At 46.4% G+C, this 20,089-nt stretch overlaps 3 protein-coding genes across 8 annotated transcripts in view; 1 reads left to right on the top strand and 2 right to left on the bottom strand.

Moving 5' to 3' along the window:
* Nucleotides 1-20,089, top strand: part of LOC310830103 (putative protein PTGES3L) — a 280,219-nt gene that overhangs the window by 224,495 nt on the left and 35,635 nt on the right. The window contains exon 1 of one of the 3 annotated variants that reach the window (XM_083709674.1): nt 19,554-19,748. The exons of the other annotated variants lie outside the window; for them this stretch is intronic. Within the exon in view, the coding sequence (XP_083565800.1) occupies nt 19,741-19,748 (8 nt within the window). The 5' untranslated portion in view covers nt 19,554-19,740. Of the gene's footprint in view, nt 1-19,553; nt 19,749-20,089 lie in introns of those variants that run through there. 3 annotated transcript variants of the gene reach the window in all.
* Nucleotides 1,572-6,013, bottom strand: RPL27 (ribosomal protein L27). Of its 4 annotated transcripts, XR_014557662.1 has the most exons (6): nt 5,905-6,013; nt 4,167-4,249; nt 3,310-3,479; nt 2,965-3,120; nt 2,331-2,675; nt 1,572-2,296 (listed from the first exon to the last, which is right to left on the bottom strand). XR_014557662.1 is itself a non-coding variant. In XM_083710438.1 (5 exons), the coding sequence occupies exons 2-4, from the start codon at nt 4,245-4,247 to the stop codon at nt 3,006-3,008; spliced, it is 366 nt and encodes a 121-aa protein (XP_083566564.1). In that variant the 5' UTR covers nt 4,248-4,249; nt 5,905-6,013; the 3' UTR covers nt 1,572-2,675; nt 2,965-3,005. The 4 variants fall into 4 exon arrangements, 3 of the variants coding, with proteins under 3 accessions (XP_083566564.1, XP_083566562.1, XP_083566563.1); XM_083710438.1 differs by having other exon boundaries at nt 1,572-2,675; XM_083710436.1 differs by lacking the exon at nt 2,331-2,675 and having other exon boundaries at nt 1,572-1,660; nt 3,010-3,120.
* RUNDC1 (RUN domain containing 1) lies at nt 9,146-18,227 on the bottom strand. The gene is made up of 5 exons (XM_083709476.1): nt 17,807-18,227; nt 14,264-14,422; nt 13,940-14,138; nt 12,499-12,612; nt 9,146-11,747 (listed from the first exon to the last, which is right to left on the bottom strand). Exons 1-5 carry the CDS (start codon nt 18,146-18,148, stop codon nt 10,876-10,878), a joined length of 1,686 nt encoding a protein of 561 aa, XP_083565602.1. The 5' UTR covers nt 18,149-18,227; the 3' UTR covers nt 9,146-10,875.

The raw sequence follows: 20,089 nt of genomic DNA, 5'->3' as shown, positions 1-20,089 counted from the left end.
GTTTGGCACCAACTAGGCGGGGACGCAGGTGGCGCTGTGGGTTAAACCAGAGCCTAGGACTTGCCGATCAGGTCGGCGCGACGGGATGAGCTCCCGCTGCTCTGTCCCAGCTCCTGCCAACCTAGCAGTTTGAAAGCACGTCAAAGTGCAAGTAGATAAAGAGGTACCACTCTGGCAGGAAGGTAAACGGTGTTTCCGTGTGCTGCTCTGGTTCGCCGGAAGCGGCTTAGTCATGCTGGCCACATGACCCGGAAGCTGTACGTTGGCTCCCTTGGCCAGTAAAGCGAGATGAGTGCCGCAACTGCAGTTGGCCACAACTGGACCTAATGCTCAGGGGTCTCTTTACCTTTAGACTGCAGTTACTGGAAGGAGGCCAATAGTCTTAGGGACTGCACTCCTTAAACCTTTTCTTACCCCAAGGATATCCCGAAGGCAGCAGAGGTTTAGGATCAGTTTTCCTTCTCGCGGTTGGGACTACTTTCCAAAGTCTGCCAAACCCCACCTGCCCTCACTTCCCTCTGCAGAATGTGCAGAAACCGCCTTAATGCAATCCTCCAGAGCCTGTCTGCACATGCAGGGGAAATCCCTAGCTCGCCCAGGGTTTGAGACCCATCAACTACCCTATCCTGGTTTAATCCGCCAGTTGAAGCAGTTCCTGGGATGTGGCTGCTGTCGCAAGCTGACAGCTTCTAGGAGTCACAGGTGAGAGAGGAGTGCATGGCGGGCACCAAAGGTGGACAAACTGCCCCAGGATGAACATGTGTCCCGCACCAGAGGGAGTACCCCTCGCCTAACACAGACCCTCAAATCTAAAGGTAGCAGATGGGAAAGTTGCAGAGAGGGTAATAGGATAAAGCACACAAAGACCCCAATACACAAGGAATCCTTCTCTTTTTCCGTCATGCCAGCTCACATCCACCGCAGTGAGCTCCCCAGAACCCAAACACTTCAAAATCCAAAGAGATTTACATGGCTCTCACACTTCCTTACACCTAGATAGGCAGAGACCCTGGTTCAAGCTGGTTGCAAAGGAAAAGCAATGCAAAGCACACAAAACCTGTTTTGTGGGTTATGTATGGAGCTCAACACCTACATTTGTTGTATACTTTTTCCACATTGTGGGACCCTGAAAACTATTCCTACAATTAAACCATCACTCTAAGTTAAATGTTCCTATGTGGGGAGTAATAATACTATTTCATGCAGTTGCCTTAAAAAGCCTTCTCCTGAGCAGTGACGTCCACATAACTGCTATTGTACTAATGCTTATCACAGAACTATAGAGTTGTAAGGGTCCCCAGGGATCATCTAGCCCAACCCCTGCGATGCAGGAATCTCAGCTAAAGCATCCATTGCCATCCAACCTCTGCTTAAAAACCTCCCAGGAAGGAGGCTTCACACATGCATCTGGTTGGGAATGCTGGACAAGATGGGCCAGCAGTCTCATCCTGCGGCTCTTCTTATGATGCCACAAGATTTTCACAGGCCCATAGTGTTTTACTTCTCTTCCCTCCATTCCCCCAATTAATCCACAAGAGAGAGGGTGTTTACAATAAAGAATGAGGGGAAAGGGGCTTTTCAAAAATATTTATTGGTGCAAATGCATGCCACTCAGAATCTGAGCTTCTGGAAAAACCACTTGTTCTTGCCTGTCTTGTATCTGAAAGAGAATGAAGAAAGATCTCCTGTTAGTATCATTATGTGAACAGCAGCCCAGCATCAAACGAGATACAAACTGCCCAACGTACAAGGATGTCATAACCTAAACCACAAGGCCCCTGCCAGTTGATGTGTGCAATGGACTAGGTGAGGGGGTTTCAAACTTTCTTCCACAAGGGCCCACTTGAGAAGACTAAAAATTACTGAGGCCCTACAGTCACAAAACGGGTGCATTTTTGCAGGATCAACTGGCAATGACTGACATCTCTTTCCATCTCTGGAAATTGCTAAATGCCAGTGTTTTCCTTGTGGCAAGGAGTTCCACAGTTCAGTTTCCCTTCAGCTAAGGCAACTCAGCTCCATTTTAGGCAGCTTTCCATCAACCTGAGTATCCAGAGAGGAGGCTCAAAAGGAAGCAGTGGCTACTACCCATTGGGATTGGAAAGGGAAACTTCACACTGCCAGAGCCAACTTTTGTGCCCACCCTCCTTCCTGTTGAATTCTGCAATGGGCAACACCAGGACTATGGAGGAGGAAGCAGACGGGGGGGGGGGGTGCCACCCCCTGAACAAAGGAGGCAAGGCAGGGGCTAGCTGAGGTTGGTGGGGCAGTGCTTCTGTTGCCCTAATGCACCAGCCTCCACTTTCTCACTTTCTAATGTTGTTAAATACCTCCTCTCGCTCGCTCCTATCAGAGGAGGGAGACCTACCTACCTACCCACCCTCCCTTTGTCTTCTAGACACCTTTGCTCAGCATGCAAGGTGTGGCTGATGCTAGCACTGGTTCAGCAAAAAGGCATGACATGCCTAGGGGGGAGAGCAGACAAGTGAGCCTAGAGCAGTTCAGGGCCTGGTGGCAGGTCCCAGCCCCACTGTCTGAGGAACACTGGACTAGGTGACAAGGCTTAGGATGTGGGAAACCCAGGGATGAAGGCCCAGAGTCTGCTGCTCTTTACAGGTAAAGCACATCTCTCCATGCTCACCTGGATACACACGTAATAAAAAGTACAGTGGTGCCTCGCAAGACGAATGCCTCGCAAGACGAAAAACCAGCTAGACGAAAGGGTTTTCCGTTTTTCGATGCACTTCACAAGACAAATTTCCCTATGGGCTTGCTTTGCAAGACAAAAACATCTTGCGATTTTTTTCGCTCCCCCCCGTTTTTCTAAGCCGCTAATAGCCTTTTAGCCGCTAAGCCTTTAATAGCCGCTAATCGGGTTGCTTCGCAAGACGAAAAAACCGCTAGACGAAGAGACTCGCGGAATGGATTATTTTCGTCTTGTGAGGCACCACTGTATCTGGCCACAACTCACGACACCCCCAAAGTGGACGCGTTTTCCTGAAGACTCACCTCTCCTCAAATTTCACTTTGGCCTCCCGCCGGGCTTTACGTTTCAGCGCAGGGTCCCTAAAGACATCCTTGTTGACAACAGTCTTGTCAAGGGGAATATCAACGGAGTACCTAGGCAAAAGACACAATGGGGGTAAGGCGGGTTATAGGTCTGAAGGCAGTTCTGCCCTGTCACCTGGCCTCCCCTAAATGGCCAAAGGCAGGGACCCACAAAGGCCAATGCTGACTGTACCGGAAGGACAGAGGAAAGTCTCTCACTTTCCTTTCCTCTTGTATATCTTTATCAAGCTCCTCACTCACCTGGTAGGCATCAAGTGGTTGTAATTGTAGACCTTCACAAAGGACTTGATCTTGGAACGCTTGGCAATCTTCTTCTTGCCCATGCTTGCTGTCACTTTGCGTGGGTAGCGATCGATGCCAGCCACCAGAGCGTGGCTGTAGGGGCGGTCAGAGGTGCCATCATCAATATTCTGTATGAAAGAGGTTCGTTAGAAGGATCAGGTGCAGTATAGTTAGCATGCAACTAACTACCTTCAACAAAGATTCAGGGGCAGATTAACGGGCAAAAGCAACTTCATTGCTGTAAGTGGGACTGGCAACCAAATGTTATGCCATTTTTGCCTTCTGTTGTTTTGTGGCTTATGACCTTACTTTATTAGCTGATAGCAGCCTCTTTTGTACAATTCTGTAAGCCACTGCAAGAGCTCTAGCTGTGTGGCTAAAAAGGTAACGCCAAATATTCTCCACTGTTTTGGACCCAAGGATACAGAGCAATTTACAGTCATACCCCGGGTTGAATACACTTTGAGTTGAGCACGTTTGAGTTGCGCTCCGCGGCAACCCAGAAGTAATGGAGCGCGTTACTGCCGGGTTTCGCTGCTTGCGCATGTGCAGACACTCAAAATGCCATCGCGCGCATGCGCAGAAGCGGCGAAAAGCAACGCGTGCGTGCGCAGATGTGCCGTCACTAGTTACGTTTACCTTTAGATGCGAACGGGGCTCCGGAACGGATCCCGTTCATATCTAGAGGTACCACTGTGCTACCACATCAGCAACCACAGCGGCCTAGAGAGATTAGACCTTATTCCTCCGTCTGCCAGAATTTTCTACCTTCCTGCTCCTAAAAAGACGTTTTCCTCAAAGTCCAACTTTCTCACCTTAACAATAACAGCTTTGCGTCCGGAGTAACGCCCAGCGAGGACAAGGACAACTTTCCCTGGTTTCATAAACTTGCCCATCTCTGAAAAGGAGGTGAAGAACAATGTAAACAAACACACTCATGGCGTATCCCTGCACATCACTATTTGAAAATCTAACATTCCCCCCAAACTCATACACAGGTACAATATGTATGCACAGAATAGGATATTCCTCATAAAGAAGCTGTGCCTGGAGGAAGAACTGTGAGGGGACAGACTTCGTCCAGCAAGGCCTCCTTCCACATGCTTTGCTCCACCCTCTAGTCTCTGCTTCTCAATCTGTATTGTATTATTTTATGTACTGTGGCTTGCCATTGTTTTATTGATTATAGTTCAGAAGTTATTCAACAGTTGAGTGGATTTTTGTTTAACTTTTATATGTTATTATTATTATTTAATACTATTTATTGTAACTGTTGAGTGGATTTCTGTTTAACTTTTATGTTATTATTATTTAATACTATTCTAATGATTGTTGAATATTACTTTTTGATGTAGGTTGCCTATTTTAAAGTTGTTTTATTACCACATTTTTGTATTGCATTGGATTGTTATAAGATGTACGTTTTTAGTTTCTTCAGCTTGTAAACTGCCTTGAGTATTGCAAGACAGAAAGACGGTATAACAATTTTAAAAATGCATGAATGAATGAATATGTAGGACTTCCTCTAGGGTGGCAGCAACCAAGGACTTAAAAGGGCTAGCCAATCTTTTCCTAACTTACCAAGCTCTCAGCAGTGGTGACAGCGTTTCCTCTCCTATTCCATATAGTCCTATATACATGTGTATGCATAGGCCCTATGGTCTTGTTAATTATATTTATATAATACTTTTAGCCCACCTTTCCCAAGAAACTCAAGCTGGCACACGTGATTCTACTCCTCCCTTACTTTATCCTCACAACCCTGCCAGGTGGATCAAGCTGAAACACAACGACTGGGCCCAAAACCACCCAGTGAAATTCATGGCTATGGGGTGGGGGGAGGGGTGGATCTGAACCCAGATCTCCAAGGTAGAATGTCCAACACACCCTTAACCACCACATTACCTGGGTGTCTTAAAATACCCCAATCCCACTCAACGAAATTGGAGTAAGGAGAGAAAGCTACGCAGGACCTTCTCTGTGTGTTTAGATTTAATATTTACCAATTTAAATGTATTAATTGGAAGAAGTTTTATTTGGGGGGGGGGTTGTTCTTTTTTTATTATGCATTTTGTGTTTTTATGTTCTGAACCGCCCTGAGATCTAGGCTGAAGGGCGGTATACAAATTCAATAAATAACATTTATACGAAATGCACACGGAACAGCAGTAGTATGGGAGATTTATTTGAAAAGAGACCTGCGTTTTATTTCTTTCATAAAACCTTATATGCCGCTTGATTGTATGGGGGGAAATCCCGCAAACTGTCCCCGCTACAAGATACAATATAGCTTTAAAAAAAAAGGGTGGCAGAGAGAGAGGGAGACAAAGGCCTTCCATCCCCAGAGACCCGCATTAAAGTATATTCTTCCCATCCGAGAAAGACGAGCACCGACAAGGCTGAGCCCTGCGCGACTCCCCGAGTCACCCCAGAGCCCATCCCGGTCGGGCAGAGTCACCGCAGCCCCCCGAACACCTCTGCACTGCGGCTTCCCAACCGGCCCGAGAGGATGGCGACGGATTGCGCCGAAGACCCCGCTTCCCTTCAACTTACTGGAGCTGCGGCAGCGATGGCACCCACACCGGAAGAGGAAAGAAAGCTCGCTTCCGCCAGCCTTTCACGCTGCCCCGGCGGCTTGGGTTGCGCATGCGCACTGCTGGAACGTAGAGAGCTGCGCGAGGTAGAGATAAGCACACGCCGAGTTCTTAAATTGGGATTTTTTTTCTCCTTATCTCCCGCAGCTCGAGAGTGAGAGCTGCCAGCAGAAAACAATGAAGAAATCCGGAGTTTCGGAGATGCTTTATGATTGTGGGGTACCGATAGCACCAACAAACGCATTGCTTCCAATTCTTCTATTAATAATAATAATAATAATAATAATAATAATAATAATATATTGTATTATTATTTATCATTAATAATAATTATTATTAATTAGATTACATTTCTATTCCGTCTTTCATCCGAAGATCACAGGGTGTTTTTTAACATTTCAGAGCAGCACCGCACAGTTAATGGACGGATCACAAGGCTTCTGCGTGTAGCTGGGACCGAGATGGGGCAACTTCAGTCAAATTGCATTTGATGTAACCAGAGCCGGATTTAGGTTTGATGAGGCCCTAAGCTACTGAAGGTAATGTGGCCCTTTATATGTCCAGCTGTCCTTTGTCAACAACAATTTGTGGCAGTTTTTTGTGTTGAATGCAACCAGTCCATGCAGAATATAGGCACCCTATACAGTGGTACCTCAGGTTACATACGCTTTAGGTTACATATGCTTCAGGTTACAGACTCTGCTAACCCAGAAATAGTACTTCAGGTTAAGAACTTTGCTTCAGGATGAGAACAGAAATCGTGCTCCAGCGGCACGGCAGCAGCAGGAGGCCCCATTAGCTAAAGTGGTTCTTCAGGTTAAGATCAGACCTCCGGAACGAATTAAGTTCTTAACCCGAGTTACCACTATATACAGAAATGAGCAAACCAGTGATATTTTAGGGAGCAGACTAGCAGGCGGGGCCCATTACTTACATCATAGGAGTCTACACAACACAAAACACGGTTGCTGTATGTAGGTTTTATTTTGTTTTTTATCTTATATTTTGGAAATGTACACCCAGTTTTTTCCCCTTTAATTTTTTTTGGGGTCCCCCAAGAGAGTGGGGCCCTAAGCTATAGCTTGTTTAGCTTATACAGTGGTACCTCAGGTTAAGTACTTAATTCGTTCCGTTCTTAATTTGTAGTTCATATCTAGATTTAGATAAATATATGATGGGGCTGGCAGCCAAGCTGCAGAGACTACTTTATTATTTTACAAAAGTATTGTTTCAGCCTTATTGGGTGTTTGTCTTCCACAATTTCCCCAACAGATGGAAATAAAAACACAAAGGGTCTGTAAACAAGGCTTGCAACAGCTAGTTTCTCCACAAGATGCCAGCAGAGAGACTTCCACTGCTGCTTGTGAAAGGCTGAGAAGACTGCCTTTCCTTTTTGTACCACAGTGGAACCTCTGTTGTCAAACGTAATCCGTTTGTTCAACTTCTGAAACATTCAACAATCGAGGCGCAATTGCCAGTTGGCAAAATCCATTCGACTTCCGAGGCACGTTCAAAAACAGAAGTATTCACTTCCGGCTTGCCGGCGTTCAAAACCTGAAACATTGGACTTCTGAAATGTTTGACAGCCGAGGTTCCACTATAATTTCAATTTGTCAACAACACAGTGATAGAGAAGTGGTTTGTCCTCGAAAAAGATGCAAGTGTATCTAGGGTCCTCTGTGTGATTTTTGTCACGGGAAGACATACTGCAAGTTACAAATGTCCCAAATGGTCTATCACAGAGGTTTTTCAACCTATTTGAGTCCACGGCTCCCTTGCATTCTTTCTGCTGCTCACCTTGTTGGGCTCAGGAGCCCAGTTATGTCACCCCTTGCCAGCAGAGCTGGGTGGGATCCTCTCACCCTTTTTCAAACACCCTCCCTTGTGGAGTGTTTCCTCAGCCTCCTCTCCTTGGGAAGTCCTCCGGGCAGCTGCTGCTGCCACCCCTGGTCTCTGAGCTGCCCCACGCCCACCCCAAAGAGAGGTGCCTCCTCACACTGTCCCACAGGGGCCTGGGAAGAGGATATCCCCAGCCTTAGTGGCCCAACGGAGACTGGTCAAAGGTGAACATGAAGTGAGCACCACACCCTGGGAGGCAGCAGTGGCAGTAGGATGCACTGCGAGGAAGCTGGCGTTTGTCCACAGACAGCTTTCCGGGTCATGGTCAGCATGACTAAACCGCTTCTGGCGCAACGGAACACCATGATGGAAGCCAGAGTGCACGGAAATGCCATTTACCTTCCTGCTGCAGTGGTACCTATTTATCTATTTGCACTGGCATGCTTTTGAATTACTAGGCTGGCAGAAGCTGGGACAGAGTCATGTGGATTCAAACTGCCGATCTTCCAGTCCGTAAGCCCAAGAGGCTCAGTGGTTTAGACGACAGACAGCACCACCCTAGGAGAGAAAGTAAACTGAGAGGAAGACCACATATTTCTGCCCGTACAATCAGTCAGTCTCTCCTGAACTCTTCGCACTGCAAAACTGGAAGTGATCCTCACCTCATTAATATATACAGGGCTGCATACATTATTTGTATAATAATAATAGTAAATAAAAAAATAAAATTATTATTTTAATAATAATTTTATTATTTATACCCCACCCATCTGGCTGGGTTACCCCAGCAACTCTGGGCAGCTTACAACATTTTAAGGATTGATGTTTTTATTATGTTTTTAGATAATAAAAACATCAATCCTTAAAAACTTCCCTAAAACGGGCTGCCTTCAGATGTCTTCTAAAAGTCAAATAGTTGTTTATTTCCTTGACAACTGATGGGAGGGCATTCCACAGGGAGGGCACCACTACGAGAAAGCCCTGTGCCTGGTTCCCTGTAACTTCGCTTCTCGCAGTGAGGGAACCAGCAGAAGACTCTCGGAGGAAGACCTCAGTGTCCGGGCTGAGCAATGGGGTTAGAGATGCTCTTTCAGATATACTGGGTCAAGTATGAAGCTTTCTCATGATAACTATAGGTATGCCCCCAAATAACTATCCTCCACACAGGACTGTAATATTTTTGCTTACTAAATATTTGAGAAGCTAAGATGTGCCATAAGTTAATTTCTTTCTGTCCTAAAGAGAAATTTCACAGAGAGCCAAGTTGCTTCTGCACATATTGGAAACACATGCGGTACAAGAAGGAAGACCCCACAACTGTCAAAAATGGCAGGGAAAATAAAAAATACAGAAAACAAAAATAAGAAAGATGACAGACTGAATTTATTAACAACAGATACAATTCTGCATAAATACATTCTTCCTTTTGCACTGAAATGTAGTCAGAACAAAAACACACAGCATTAAACAGATATACCCGGGAACCAAGGACAGAATTTTCTTAAGTGCATCAACACATAAATCAACAAGTAAAAACAGAAGAGCTCCTACATTAAACGGAGGAGTTTCAGCAGGACAATTTAACATACACACGTCACAAGCCAACTTACTTGCAAAAAATACACAGGTTTCACCTAACACAAAAGAGTGCTGTTTGCCACTGAACCTCCTTTGCACACTCTGAGGATGTTGTCAGATTTGGCTTTGAAGACACTGCAGTTTGCCTTAATCTTCAGATCTCACAAATGCAGGATGTCTACAAGACGCCAGGTAAGAGTTACAGATGTTGCAAATCTGGGTCTAGGAATTGTTCACAAACCATGCGCACCCAGCCTTTTTGAAGACTATCAGGACAGTGCCCTGAGTCCAAAGGGGTGAGCCACAAGCTGAAGAGTTACTCCTGGTCTCAATATCTCTAGATGCATCTTCCACCACTGTTCTGCTCCACTGAAGAACAGCACATGAGGATTCTTCCTAGCCCTACTACTGCCACAGATCAGACATGGCAACCCAAAGGTTCGAGGTCATGCAGTTCTAATTCGCAAAAGAACAGCTGAGGGTTGGCCATCCAAAAACAAATTAGAGGTGACTTTGTGTGCCAGTAAAGAACACATAACTGATGGCTTTCTCCTTCAAGGTGGGAGTTGCGGCAACTGCTATTTGAACAGGTAAGCTCAACACCTTTCCCACTAGAGATAAAAACAGGTACATCCACCCACTCTCCAAGGTGCTTGATCCCAGACCAAACCCTCTCTCTGTGATCAAGGCATTGTCTTTCTTCACTTCTCTTCCCCGACTTCCCTTGAAATCACCTCTCATACCACCTGAATACTTAGTAGGGGAAAGTTGTAAAGAGTTCACCTGTCCATCACAATACCTTGGCCAGTGAGCCAGTTGTAAATACTGGGTGCATGTTGCCGACAAATAAGCACATGAGGGATCCATTTCCAACACACAATAATCTGACTGGGAGGAAAAACTCCCTGCAAGTGACTGGTCCCTTGCAGCATGAGGGTCAAATAGCTTAAGGCCATCAAACACAGGGAAGGACCCTGCTCAGATTTGGTAATTCAGCCAGTGCATTTTATATATGATATGATAATATGAAACTATAGGTCTGGAATGGTGTGCCTGGCACATACACCTCCTTGGGAAAGAAAGGAGTCTTCTGTGATGTAACCAAAATATTGTCTATACTGTTGTGGATTAGCCCTGACTCCATGGGACTCAGGATATAAATAGCTTCCTATTGGCCCTGTAGAAATTCCCTCTGGTAGGAGAGATGCCCTCCTGCCAAGCCTACCGACTGGTTCCACCACAGCCTATCCTTAATAGCTAAGAACTGTGCACACTGACCTTTTCTGCACAGCACCAAGGAGGCTACGGCAATAAAGACCCTGGAAATTAACAGGAGCTCCATGCGGTCTGGTGCATGCAATGGAGGCAGCCAGTAGCAACTCAGCAACACAAGACCATCACCAACTAGCAGCATTCCCCCCCCCCCTTGTGAACACACAGAAGTGGCCTGCTGGGCTGTGCCAGAAGTGTTTCCTCAAAGTGGCTGAGGATGGACTCCAGACTCCTCAGCCACTCAAAAGGCATCTTTGATGTTCTTCAGCTGCCGTACTGCCAGGTCCACAGGGAGGCTGAATCGAAGGTTACTAAGGCGGCTAAGGAGATTGAGGGCCCCCTCGAAGCCTGTCTGGGCCATGTAACTCCAGGGCTGGTAGTGGGCTTGGATCAGGGCCCCTGACTTGCAGATTAGGTTGAGCCAGGAAACCAGACGCTGCTCATTGAGGGCCAGGCACACCAGCGCCTTCAGCTCCGAGTCTGCACTACGCTTGAATGGGTCGTGCTCCGACAGCACTGTGTGGATGGCCGACAGCAGGCTCTGCTTCGGGGTGGCGGGCACTCCCCCCATCACCGGGAGGGCAAAAGACTCGGAAAGTTTGCGTGCTGGCGATTCCACAAAGGCACGGCCGTTCTTAGAGTTGTAATACTTCACAAAGAGCTCCCATGGGTGCATGGCCTGAGGAGAGGAGCTCAGTACCGGCAGCAAGCAGGCAATGGGGGCTAGAACCAAGCTCATGCCTGGCGATGGGGTGTAGAGACCGTGGGCAAGCAAGTCCCGCACAGCTATTGTCAGCTCCTTGCGCACAGCCAGCGTCAGCTCATCCCGCCCGCCCAAGGAGGCATCCTGGAAGCCCGAGCAGCTGATGACATGTTCTGGCTCTGTCAGCTGGTACTTCTGGGCCAGCTGCCTCACATGGGCCACAGCCACCTCTAACTTCTTCACCAAGGGTGAATAGTCCCTGTCAGACTGGTCCTTCTGCCATAGATGGTGTGGTATTTGTCCAGTTGTACAGCCAAACTGGCTCACCGCGAAGATCTGCAGCACCGCGAGCATTCGGCGCATGAGATGTAATCCCGTCTCTCGCATCCTCTGTGCATCTTCAGGATTCACTACAAAATCAGAGAGAGGAAAGGAAACATTCCTTAGAGGAGCAGACTGACTGGAGTGGTTTCCGCTTGTTAAAGCAAACACCTGTTGTGGTTTTGACTGGCAGTCACACAAAGCTCACTCCACCTGCCCATCTCCTGCTATGGGTAGCACAGCTGCAGGTGTGGGCCCCACACATTAAACCCTGCCAAGCTGTGTAGGAGGAGGCAGAGTTTGACTGCAGGTCTAAGTATCCTTGGGACGTCTTATGGGAGACCAGTTTTACTCAGATTATCTGGGACAGGGACAGACAAGTGGCAACAAAAAGTGAGTGTTTCGGTGATGGAGTAGGCCCCACTTTGGCCTTATCTTAGGTTGGTAATTGGTGAGAAGAGTAAGAATAGCTGGCATTGGTACAGACACCGGGGATGGTCTATATTAGTGAAGGAAGCTACTCTATGGGGCTAGCAGGGAGAAAAGAATTACAAGGTGGCAGAGACCCAATTCGCTACTCAAAGTGTCTTTGCAACACACACAGATCTCCCCATAGTTTTAGAGGTGCCAAGCAATAAACATTTTATGTTGTGGTGCTTCTGTAAGTTTTAATCTGTATTTTATAGTGTTAATGGGGACGTACTTTTTGTAATATTGTGAACTGCTCTGGAATAAATTATTGATAAATGATGGCATATAACTTAAATAAAACAATGAAACAAAATGAAATTAAAAAGCCATCTGTTGACCATGCACAGTGAAGGCTCTCCAGGTACCCACTTCGGTGTCTTCCATGAGGCTGCCGGATGTTTGGTTTGCAGTTGCCACTTCCAGCTTTTCCACCTGAACAGTCACAATGCCCCTTCTCTGCATTACCTGGGCTGCTGACTTCTTCTGTAAAGCCAGGAAAGTATATTTTACTAAGTATTGTAAAACCTAGAACAACCTTGATTCATATCCATGTACAATATGCTCTAAACCCCAGCTCTATCCCAGCAAAGAATCTTCCTCCTCAGCTTCATTTTCATTTGAAGACAAATATTTCCAAGGTACAGACATACTTTGTTTCTGTGCTACCCTCTCACACCAAACCAAATCCAGATTCAGAGAAGCCATTCTTTAGACAACAGGCACCCTGAAAAGAGGTACTATAATAATGGTTATATGAACAACTAGTCCAGGACTGCCCTTGTTAAAGAAAAGAGTGGGGGGGGGGACAAAAATGTGGCAATTTAATGATTCACAAATTCACTATGACATACGCTCTTACAGATTAGAGTCCACTTCATCAGGGACGTGCAAGTGTTTTTAGAGATGCATGAAGCATTATCTTCACTTAGCAAGTATATATACATATGGGATGTAGAGAAAAAGTGCAAGCAATGAAACCAGAGAAAATAAAAAAAATGCAGACTGAGGATTGTGTTAAATCTTAAGTATACAAAAAATAATTAGTAACTATTCACCATGAGTAATGCCACCAGGATCCTAGCACTGAAAAGCTAACTGACACCTCTAGTGGAATAAAACAAATTATTGTGATTGAATATCACAGGTTATATAATTTAATCTATGAATGGTTGCAATTCAAGCCCAATGACTTGATGCTGTGGTTTACACTGTTAGGTCCTTTAACACCTCACAGCTAAAATCACTCCAGTATATCAGGATCTAAAGCCAATTCTTATGTAATAGGCCAGTCTTTGTTTACAAACGGCCCCCTAACCTAACACATTTACTTGCCAGCAACAAGCTGCATAAAAAGACACAAACACAGGGATCGGACCCTGCAACAAACACAGATGTCAATCTTTTCAATCAACACTATTACAGGATCTGTCAACTTGGGATGACGCTTAATGTATTCAGTGAACGTGATCTAGGATTGCTTAAGCCGTAATAAATGTATTAAAAGGTGCTGCTAGACTCATTTTTGTGGCACTTAGAGCAACAAGACTATCCCTCTAGAACTTGTTAGTGAATATCCTATTGTTTACTCCTTCCTTTTACTCAAATCCCAATTACAAGACATAAGATGTCTTAACTTGTCAAAGTGAATTAACGCTAATGTGAATTTAGCATCATGGTCTGCCACAAACTACCCCATGCCTCTACTCTCAAGTTATCTGCACACATTTCATATGTACCTTGGACCCCTGAATACCCAAGGTCAAGTGCCCCCATGTACTGCCCAAATTATGCAAGATATGTGCCGGCTGACCTTGAATGAAATTGATAAACATCTCGAGGTCTCGGATCTGGGTTTTCAGCTGCTCTACCAGCTGCTCCTTCACACGTGCCGGATTGACAATTTGGGCCACAGCAGCATCCACCTGCTGACGCAACTCCTCTGGGGATAGTGAGGCAATGTCCTCACTCAAGTTCATGTCCAGCTTCTTGATCAGCTCCTCAATAATCACCTGTAAAACCACACAGGAAGGAGATTGAGAGGTGTTTCCCCCTCCCTCTCTGAAGATCACTCCAAAGAGCAAAACACCAGCTGGTTCAGCTAAAAGAGTCCCTCCACAGGGAAGCTAGGCCTCACCCGTTGTCTCTCCACAACCATGGACTGTGGAAGTGCATCATAGCTTCCCTCCTGGTAGGCAAAAGTTTCCAAGTCATCCAGTTGGGCCTTGAGTTGCAGTATGAGTTCCCGCTGCTTCTCCTTCCGGGCCTCTAGCTGTTCCTGCTTCTCGTGCTCACTCTGAAACAAGGAGATAATATCTTACCTTGCACCCCTTTGGAAAAGAGAGCAAGGCCTCAAAGAGAAATGCCATTTTCACCCCACAGACAGCAAGTATCCAGTTGCTGCAGAAAAAAAACATGTGGAACAGTTTGTGTGTTTTTTTGTCATGGTTTAAGCTGTTTTTATAAACATATATTCTTTTACTGTAAGCTACACTGGGACCTTATGGACAGGAAAGAAATCAAATAAATGAACATTACATATACAGTGGTGCCTCGCAAGACGAAATTAATCCGTTCCGTGAGTCTCTTCGTCTTGCGGTTTTTTCGTCTTGCGAAGCACGGCTATTAGTGGCTTAGCGGCTATTAACGGCTTAGCGGCTTTAAGAAAAAGGAAAAAAACTTGCAAGAACTCGCAAGACGTTTCGTCTTGCAAAGCAAGCCCATAGGGAAAATCGTCTAGCGAAGCGACGCAAAAACCGAAAAACCCTTTCGTCTTGCGCATTTTTCGTTTTGTGAGGCATTCGTCTTGCGGGGCACCACTGTACTGTACTCACTCACACACAAATTTTGAAACATTCCTCAGAACCACGTGTCTCAAAACAACCACATCGTATCCTGCTTATCAGTTTAAAAATACAAACCTCTCTTGTACAGCAGGCTCTAATCGCTGAAGTAAGGGTGTGCAAAGGTATGCATGACAGATATAGAGGTATTGCTCAGGTGCGCAAACTCACTCAGCTTGTGTATGTTTTGTAACCCAAAGGGATAAAAGGACAGCCACAGTGGTAGGGTTTGAATGGCAGATTAAACTATGGTTAAAAATAAAACTACTGCTTAATGTGAGCAAGCACCATACTAGTGCATAATGCAAAAAAACCCAAACCCAAATTTTCTCATCCTCCACGCCTGCTGTTACCAAACTGGGAAGGAAACAAACCAAAGGCTTGCTTTGCATTAAGTGCAGCACTCATAGTTTCTCTGAAAACAAACCACAAATGGAAGCCACTCAGATCATTTAAGATACCGTACCTCAAAATACAGGGTAAGTCCGGCTGATATTACTTTGACATTCTGGGGTATGTTTACATTTCACATAGCCTAATTCAACTCATGTGGACCCCAGAAGTCTCACTTGCCAAAATGATGTTTACTCCTGGATAAGTGTGTATGGGATAACAATCTACAACCAACCAATTGGGTGTATTCAAATATTGTTTACATGCAATCAAGGTTGATAGCAACATTTTGAACATGGAGCGGGACATGGGTGCTATTTAACACTGGGCAAAAAACAGTGTGCCCTGGTAATTCACAGGAACACCATCTGATCAAAGCACTTAAAAAGACTGATGCCACAATATCACCCTTATCAATGGCATCCAGGGGTACAAAGGTACTCACTGGGTGCACCCACACATCTGAGGCCCCACCATCTTCTCCCTTTCTAATTATCATACATGATTCTAAAAAGATCTGCTCCGTTTAAAAGATTGAGTCCTTTATGCAGGTATAAAGCCATCCAAAAATTGTGTATTTCAAAATAGCTTCTCTGGATTTTCTTTATCCCCAGCCCACTTACCTGCCCTTTGACGGTTTCAAAAGCTAGGAGCATTTTGTGTAGCAGTTTTAAGTGGTCAAATCTGCTTCACATGCATTATTATTATATACTTTTTTATACCCCATATTTTTCATTTACAGGAAGTCTTACAGGGGGAAAAAACAATGATCACCAAAAGCACTGGGGTGAAACAATCATTTTTTAAAAAATCAATTAAGCATACAACTGCATACACACCTATTTTTAGGCGTCAAGTGAAAACGTTTCTCATCAACCAGACACTTGGCTAATTCACATTCTATTGCCTTTTAAAATGGGTGGGGGGAGATTATGTGTTTGTTTTGCCTCTGCGCATGTGTATTTTGCATTTTGTATTTTTATGTTGCAAACAGCCTTGTGATCTTTGGATAGGAACCAGCTCTTAGGAGCCGAAGGGCCTGACAAAGTATTTGAGGGGGTTGGGCCCCCTCAAAAAAGTTGATCAGCATTGCCATTCAAATGGTGTGTGTGCGCCATGTCATGTGATCAATTATGCGGGGTGGGCCTTACCTGCACGCCCCCCCCATATTTTATTCAAGTTGGCACCCCTGCGGATCAAGGGCCACATACAAATTCAGTATATAAATAATGTAATATGGCTTACGACCGCAATACCTCAAGGATTGCCTCTTTCCAAATGAACCTACCCGGACCCTGAGATCATCTTCTGAGGCCCTTCTTTGTGTGCCTCCTCCATGAGAGGTCCAGAGGGCAGCAACATGAGAACAGGGCCTTCTCTGCAGTGGCTCCCCGTTTGTGGAATGCTCTCCACAAAGGGAAGTTCATTATACATCTTTAGGCACCAGGAAAAAGGTTTCTTTTTAACCAGGCCTTTGGTTGATCTGTTTGACATCCTATGCCCTTTTAAAATGTGGCTCTTTTTTTGGGGGGGGGGGGTTGTTACAATGGTACCTTGGTTCTCAAACTTAATCTGTTCCAGAAGTCCGTTCCAAAACCAAGGTCCTTTAGAAAGTAATGCAAAATGGATTAATCTGTTCCAGACTTTTAAAAACAACCCCTAAAACATCAATTTAACATGAATTTTGCTAACTAGATCATTGATCCATAAAATGAAAGTAATAAACAATGTACTGCAGTCAAACTATCAGTCGATCAGCATAGCTGTCAATGTTTTCCTTTTTTTAAATTCCCTTATTCTGAATCGGATTTCTTGCAAGAAAAGGAAAAAGTTGACAGCTATGTCTATCAGTAGCTGAACTGGGTTCCACAGTGTCACAAAAAAAAAGAGCCGCAAAAACAGACCGACCTCAGCTTAACACTCAAAACGGAAGTGTGGCACTGAGCACCTCCAACTTCCGATAAAAGTTCGTAACCTGGAACACTTACTTCCGGGTTTGCAGTGTTTGGGTTCCAAGTTGTTTGAGTACCAAGGCGTTTGAGAATCAAGGTACATATATCTATATATATTGTGGTTTTTATGTTGATCTTTTCTATGAAACGCCCTGAGACCTCCGGGTATAGGGCGCTATATAAATTCAATAAATACTACTACTACTACTACTACTACTAATAATAATAATATACAAGACCTATCTGCAAACAAGCGAACGATTGCAATAATAATAATAATAATAATAATAATAATAATAATAATAATAGGAACGGTGCTTGAGAACAGGTCTGGCGTTGTCCCCCGCGCCGCGCATTGTGGACGCAGGAGAAGGGGCTTCGGGGTCGCCTGCCTCACGGGTCCGCCTCTCAGCCTCGCCACCGGCACCTGAGCCACGTAGGCGCAAGCGAGAAGGAAGGAAGGAGCGAAGGAGGGAAGCGGCTCCTGCTCACCTTGGCGTCGCCGCCGACCCCGTCCGCCGCCGCGAAGCCGAAGCCCGGGCAGCCTCGGAAGGCGAACTCCTCGAGCTCGCGGAGGAGGCGCTGCTGCTGGGCCGGGCCGGCGCGGGCCACCTGCCGGAGCCGGAACTGGACCTGGGCGAAGTGCGAGGCCAGCGCCAAGAGCGCCGAGTGGAGGCGCCGCCGCTCCGCCCTCAGCGACCGCGGAGACCCCGGCTCGGCCTCCGCCGTGGCGTCCTCTTCCCCCTCCGCGGGCTCCTCCTCCCCGGGCTGGGCCTCGGCCACCGCTCCCACCGGCGCCCAGCGCTCGCCGGGCCCCACCGCCGTCGCCTCCATCCCAGCAGCGAGAGGCCGCCGCCGCCAACGGTCAAAAACGGGGGGTTGACAAAGCCGCACCGGAAGCTCCTGTCAGGAGCGGCCGCACCGGCAAGGTTTGCGCGTCACTTCCGGCACGGCGGCGGCGCGACGTCACGTATGCTAATTAAGCAGGCTGCCCTGTGCCCCCTCCAGGCAGCCAATAGTTGCAGAGCTATGGAACGTTCTACTCCTGCGGCTCCGCCTCCAGCCTGGAACATTAGGGAGCAGGCGCTTTCTCGAATTGCAGTTATGCTGGACGCTGGGAACTTTCCTAAATTGGTTGCACATGGGAATCAAATTCCTGTATTGCACGGGGTTGGACTAGGTGAACCTTCAGGTCCCTTCCTAGCATAGCTGTCAACTTTTCCCTTTTCTTGCGAGGAATCCTATTCGGAATAAGGGAATTTCCCTTAAAAAAAGGGAGACGTTGACAGCTATTCTTCCTAGTCTACCCTTCTGCAATGCTATGATTTACTGCGAGTGAGCTGCTGCAGGCAGCGCGCGGAAGGAATCGGCGCCGAGTTGCATGTAGGAAATCCTTCCTGCCATTTGCAATGCAGGCCGTTTAAAGGTGTGAAGTTAACGCTCTTGCCCGCAGCAAGCCGTGAACTAAAATCTCAAGAGACAAACCCGGAAGCTGGGCGATGTGGTGTTATGCATAACCTTTTAAATAAATCCATGGGGTGGATGTGGAAGGGGAAGGGGCGTGGCTATGCCACTAGAAAATCTAATTTGAGATTTTGACGATGCAGAAAAGCATCGAATGGCAGCATTTAATGCGTTTGCTCCAAAGAACTCGACATTCCTCTAACGCGCGGCAGAATAGGGAAGGGGTGGGGGATATGTGCCCATATTACAACACACTTGAACAAATAACTTGTTAAGATCCAAGCGTCCAGTGGGTCGTCTGAACACAACCGTCCGGACCTTAAAGTTGTTCCTTGCTAGACAGTATCGCTTCACAATTATTATCCCTTATCCAAACCCCTAGGAGGTCGATCTAGAAGAAAAACACATGAGAAGATCAATATAGGAGAATTTGAAAAGCAACAGCCAGATCGACGGTAAATTCACAGGCAAGAAATACCGTGTAACTTAAAAGAGAAGTTGGAGCTAAAGCAGGTTTACTCGGAAGTAAAGTCACGGTGCTCGGTGAGCCTTAACCCCCTGGCGAGTGTTTTTAGGACAACAGTGTGTATTTAGCTAATTGTGGTCCAATAATCAATTAGATCAATGGTTGGACTTAATGTACTTCTCACAAAGCAAGCAGACTTTTAAAACCCTGCAGGAGGCCTAATATTTTTTGCAAATGTGGTACTAACGTTCAAAGTGGCTAACCAGCGAAATCGGGTTTGTTCCAGAGTTTTTACCTTTTGCAGAGACTTTCCTGGGAATGCTCACCGGGAACGTTTTGGTTTCCAGTCCCATGGGGGAAGAGGTGAACAGTGATGGACAGCGGCAGCGGGGCAGGGGGAGGCTCGGGGTTTGGCTCCGCCTGGCCGGAGGGGGACTCAAAATAAGGCTGCCCGGCTGGACGCTGCGGGGATTGAGACGCAATCAGGAAGAAAGCCATGGCAAGGTGGGTGTCCCTCTACAACTGCTAACGATCGTTTGATTCCCGGGATTCCCTGGAAATAGAACAATAATATCCCTTCCTGGCCAGAGGTCGTCCCCCCCCCCCTTAGAAAGAAGCCATGCTCTGTGTCAGGCTCAGAGCTCAACAACTCATCGGTTTTAATGTTGTGTGACTGCATATGAACAGCCACAAATAGCTCTCCTAAAATTGGGATTAGGGGCAGTCTCTCTCTGCCCCCCCCCCCGTTTGAAGGATGGTGGCTTCCAGATTGGTCTAGAAATACAGAACCCCCCCCCCCCTTTTCAGGAAAGAAGCACGGTCCTTAAAGGTAAATAAAGGTAAAG

Source organism: Podarcis gaigeae, assembly GCF_964106915.1.
Source record: "Podarcis gaigeae genome assembly, chromosome: 13".
Lineage (NCBI taxonomy): Eukaryota > Metazoa > Chordata > Lepidosauria > Squamata > Lacertidae > Podarcis > Podarcis gaigeae.
Note: the sequence above shows the minus strand (reverse complement) of the source record. Positions and strands in the feature narration are given on the sequence as shown.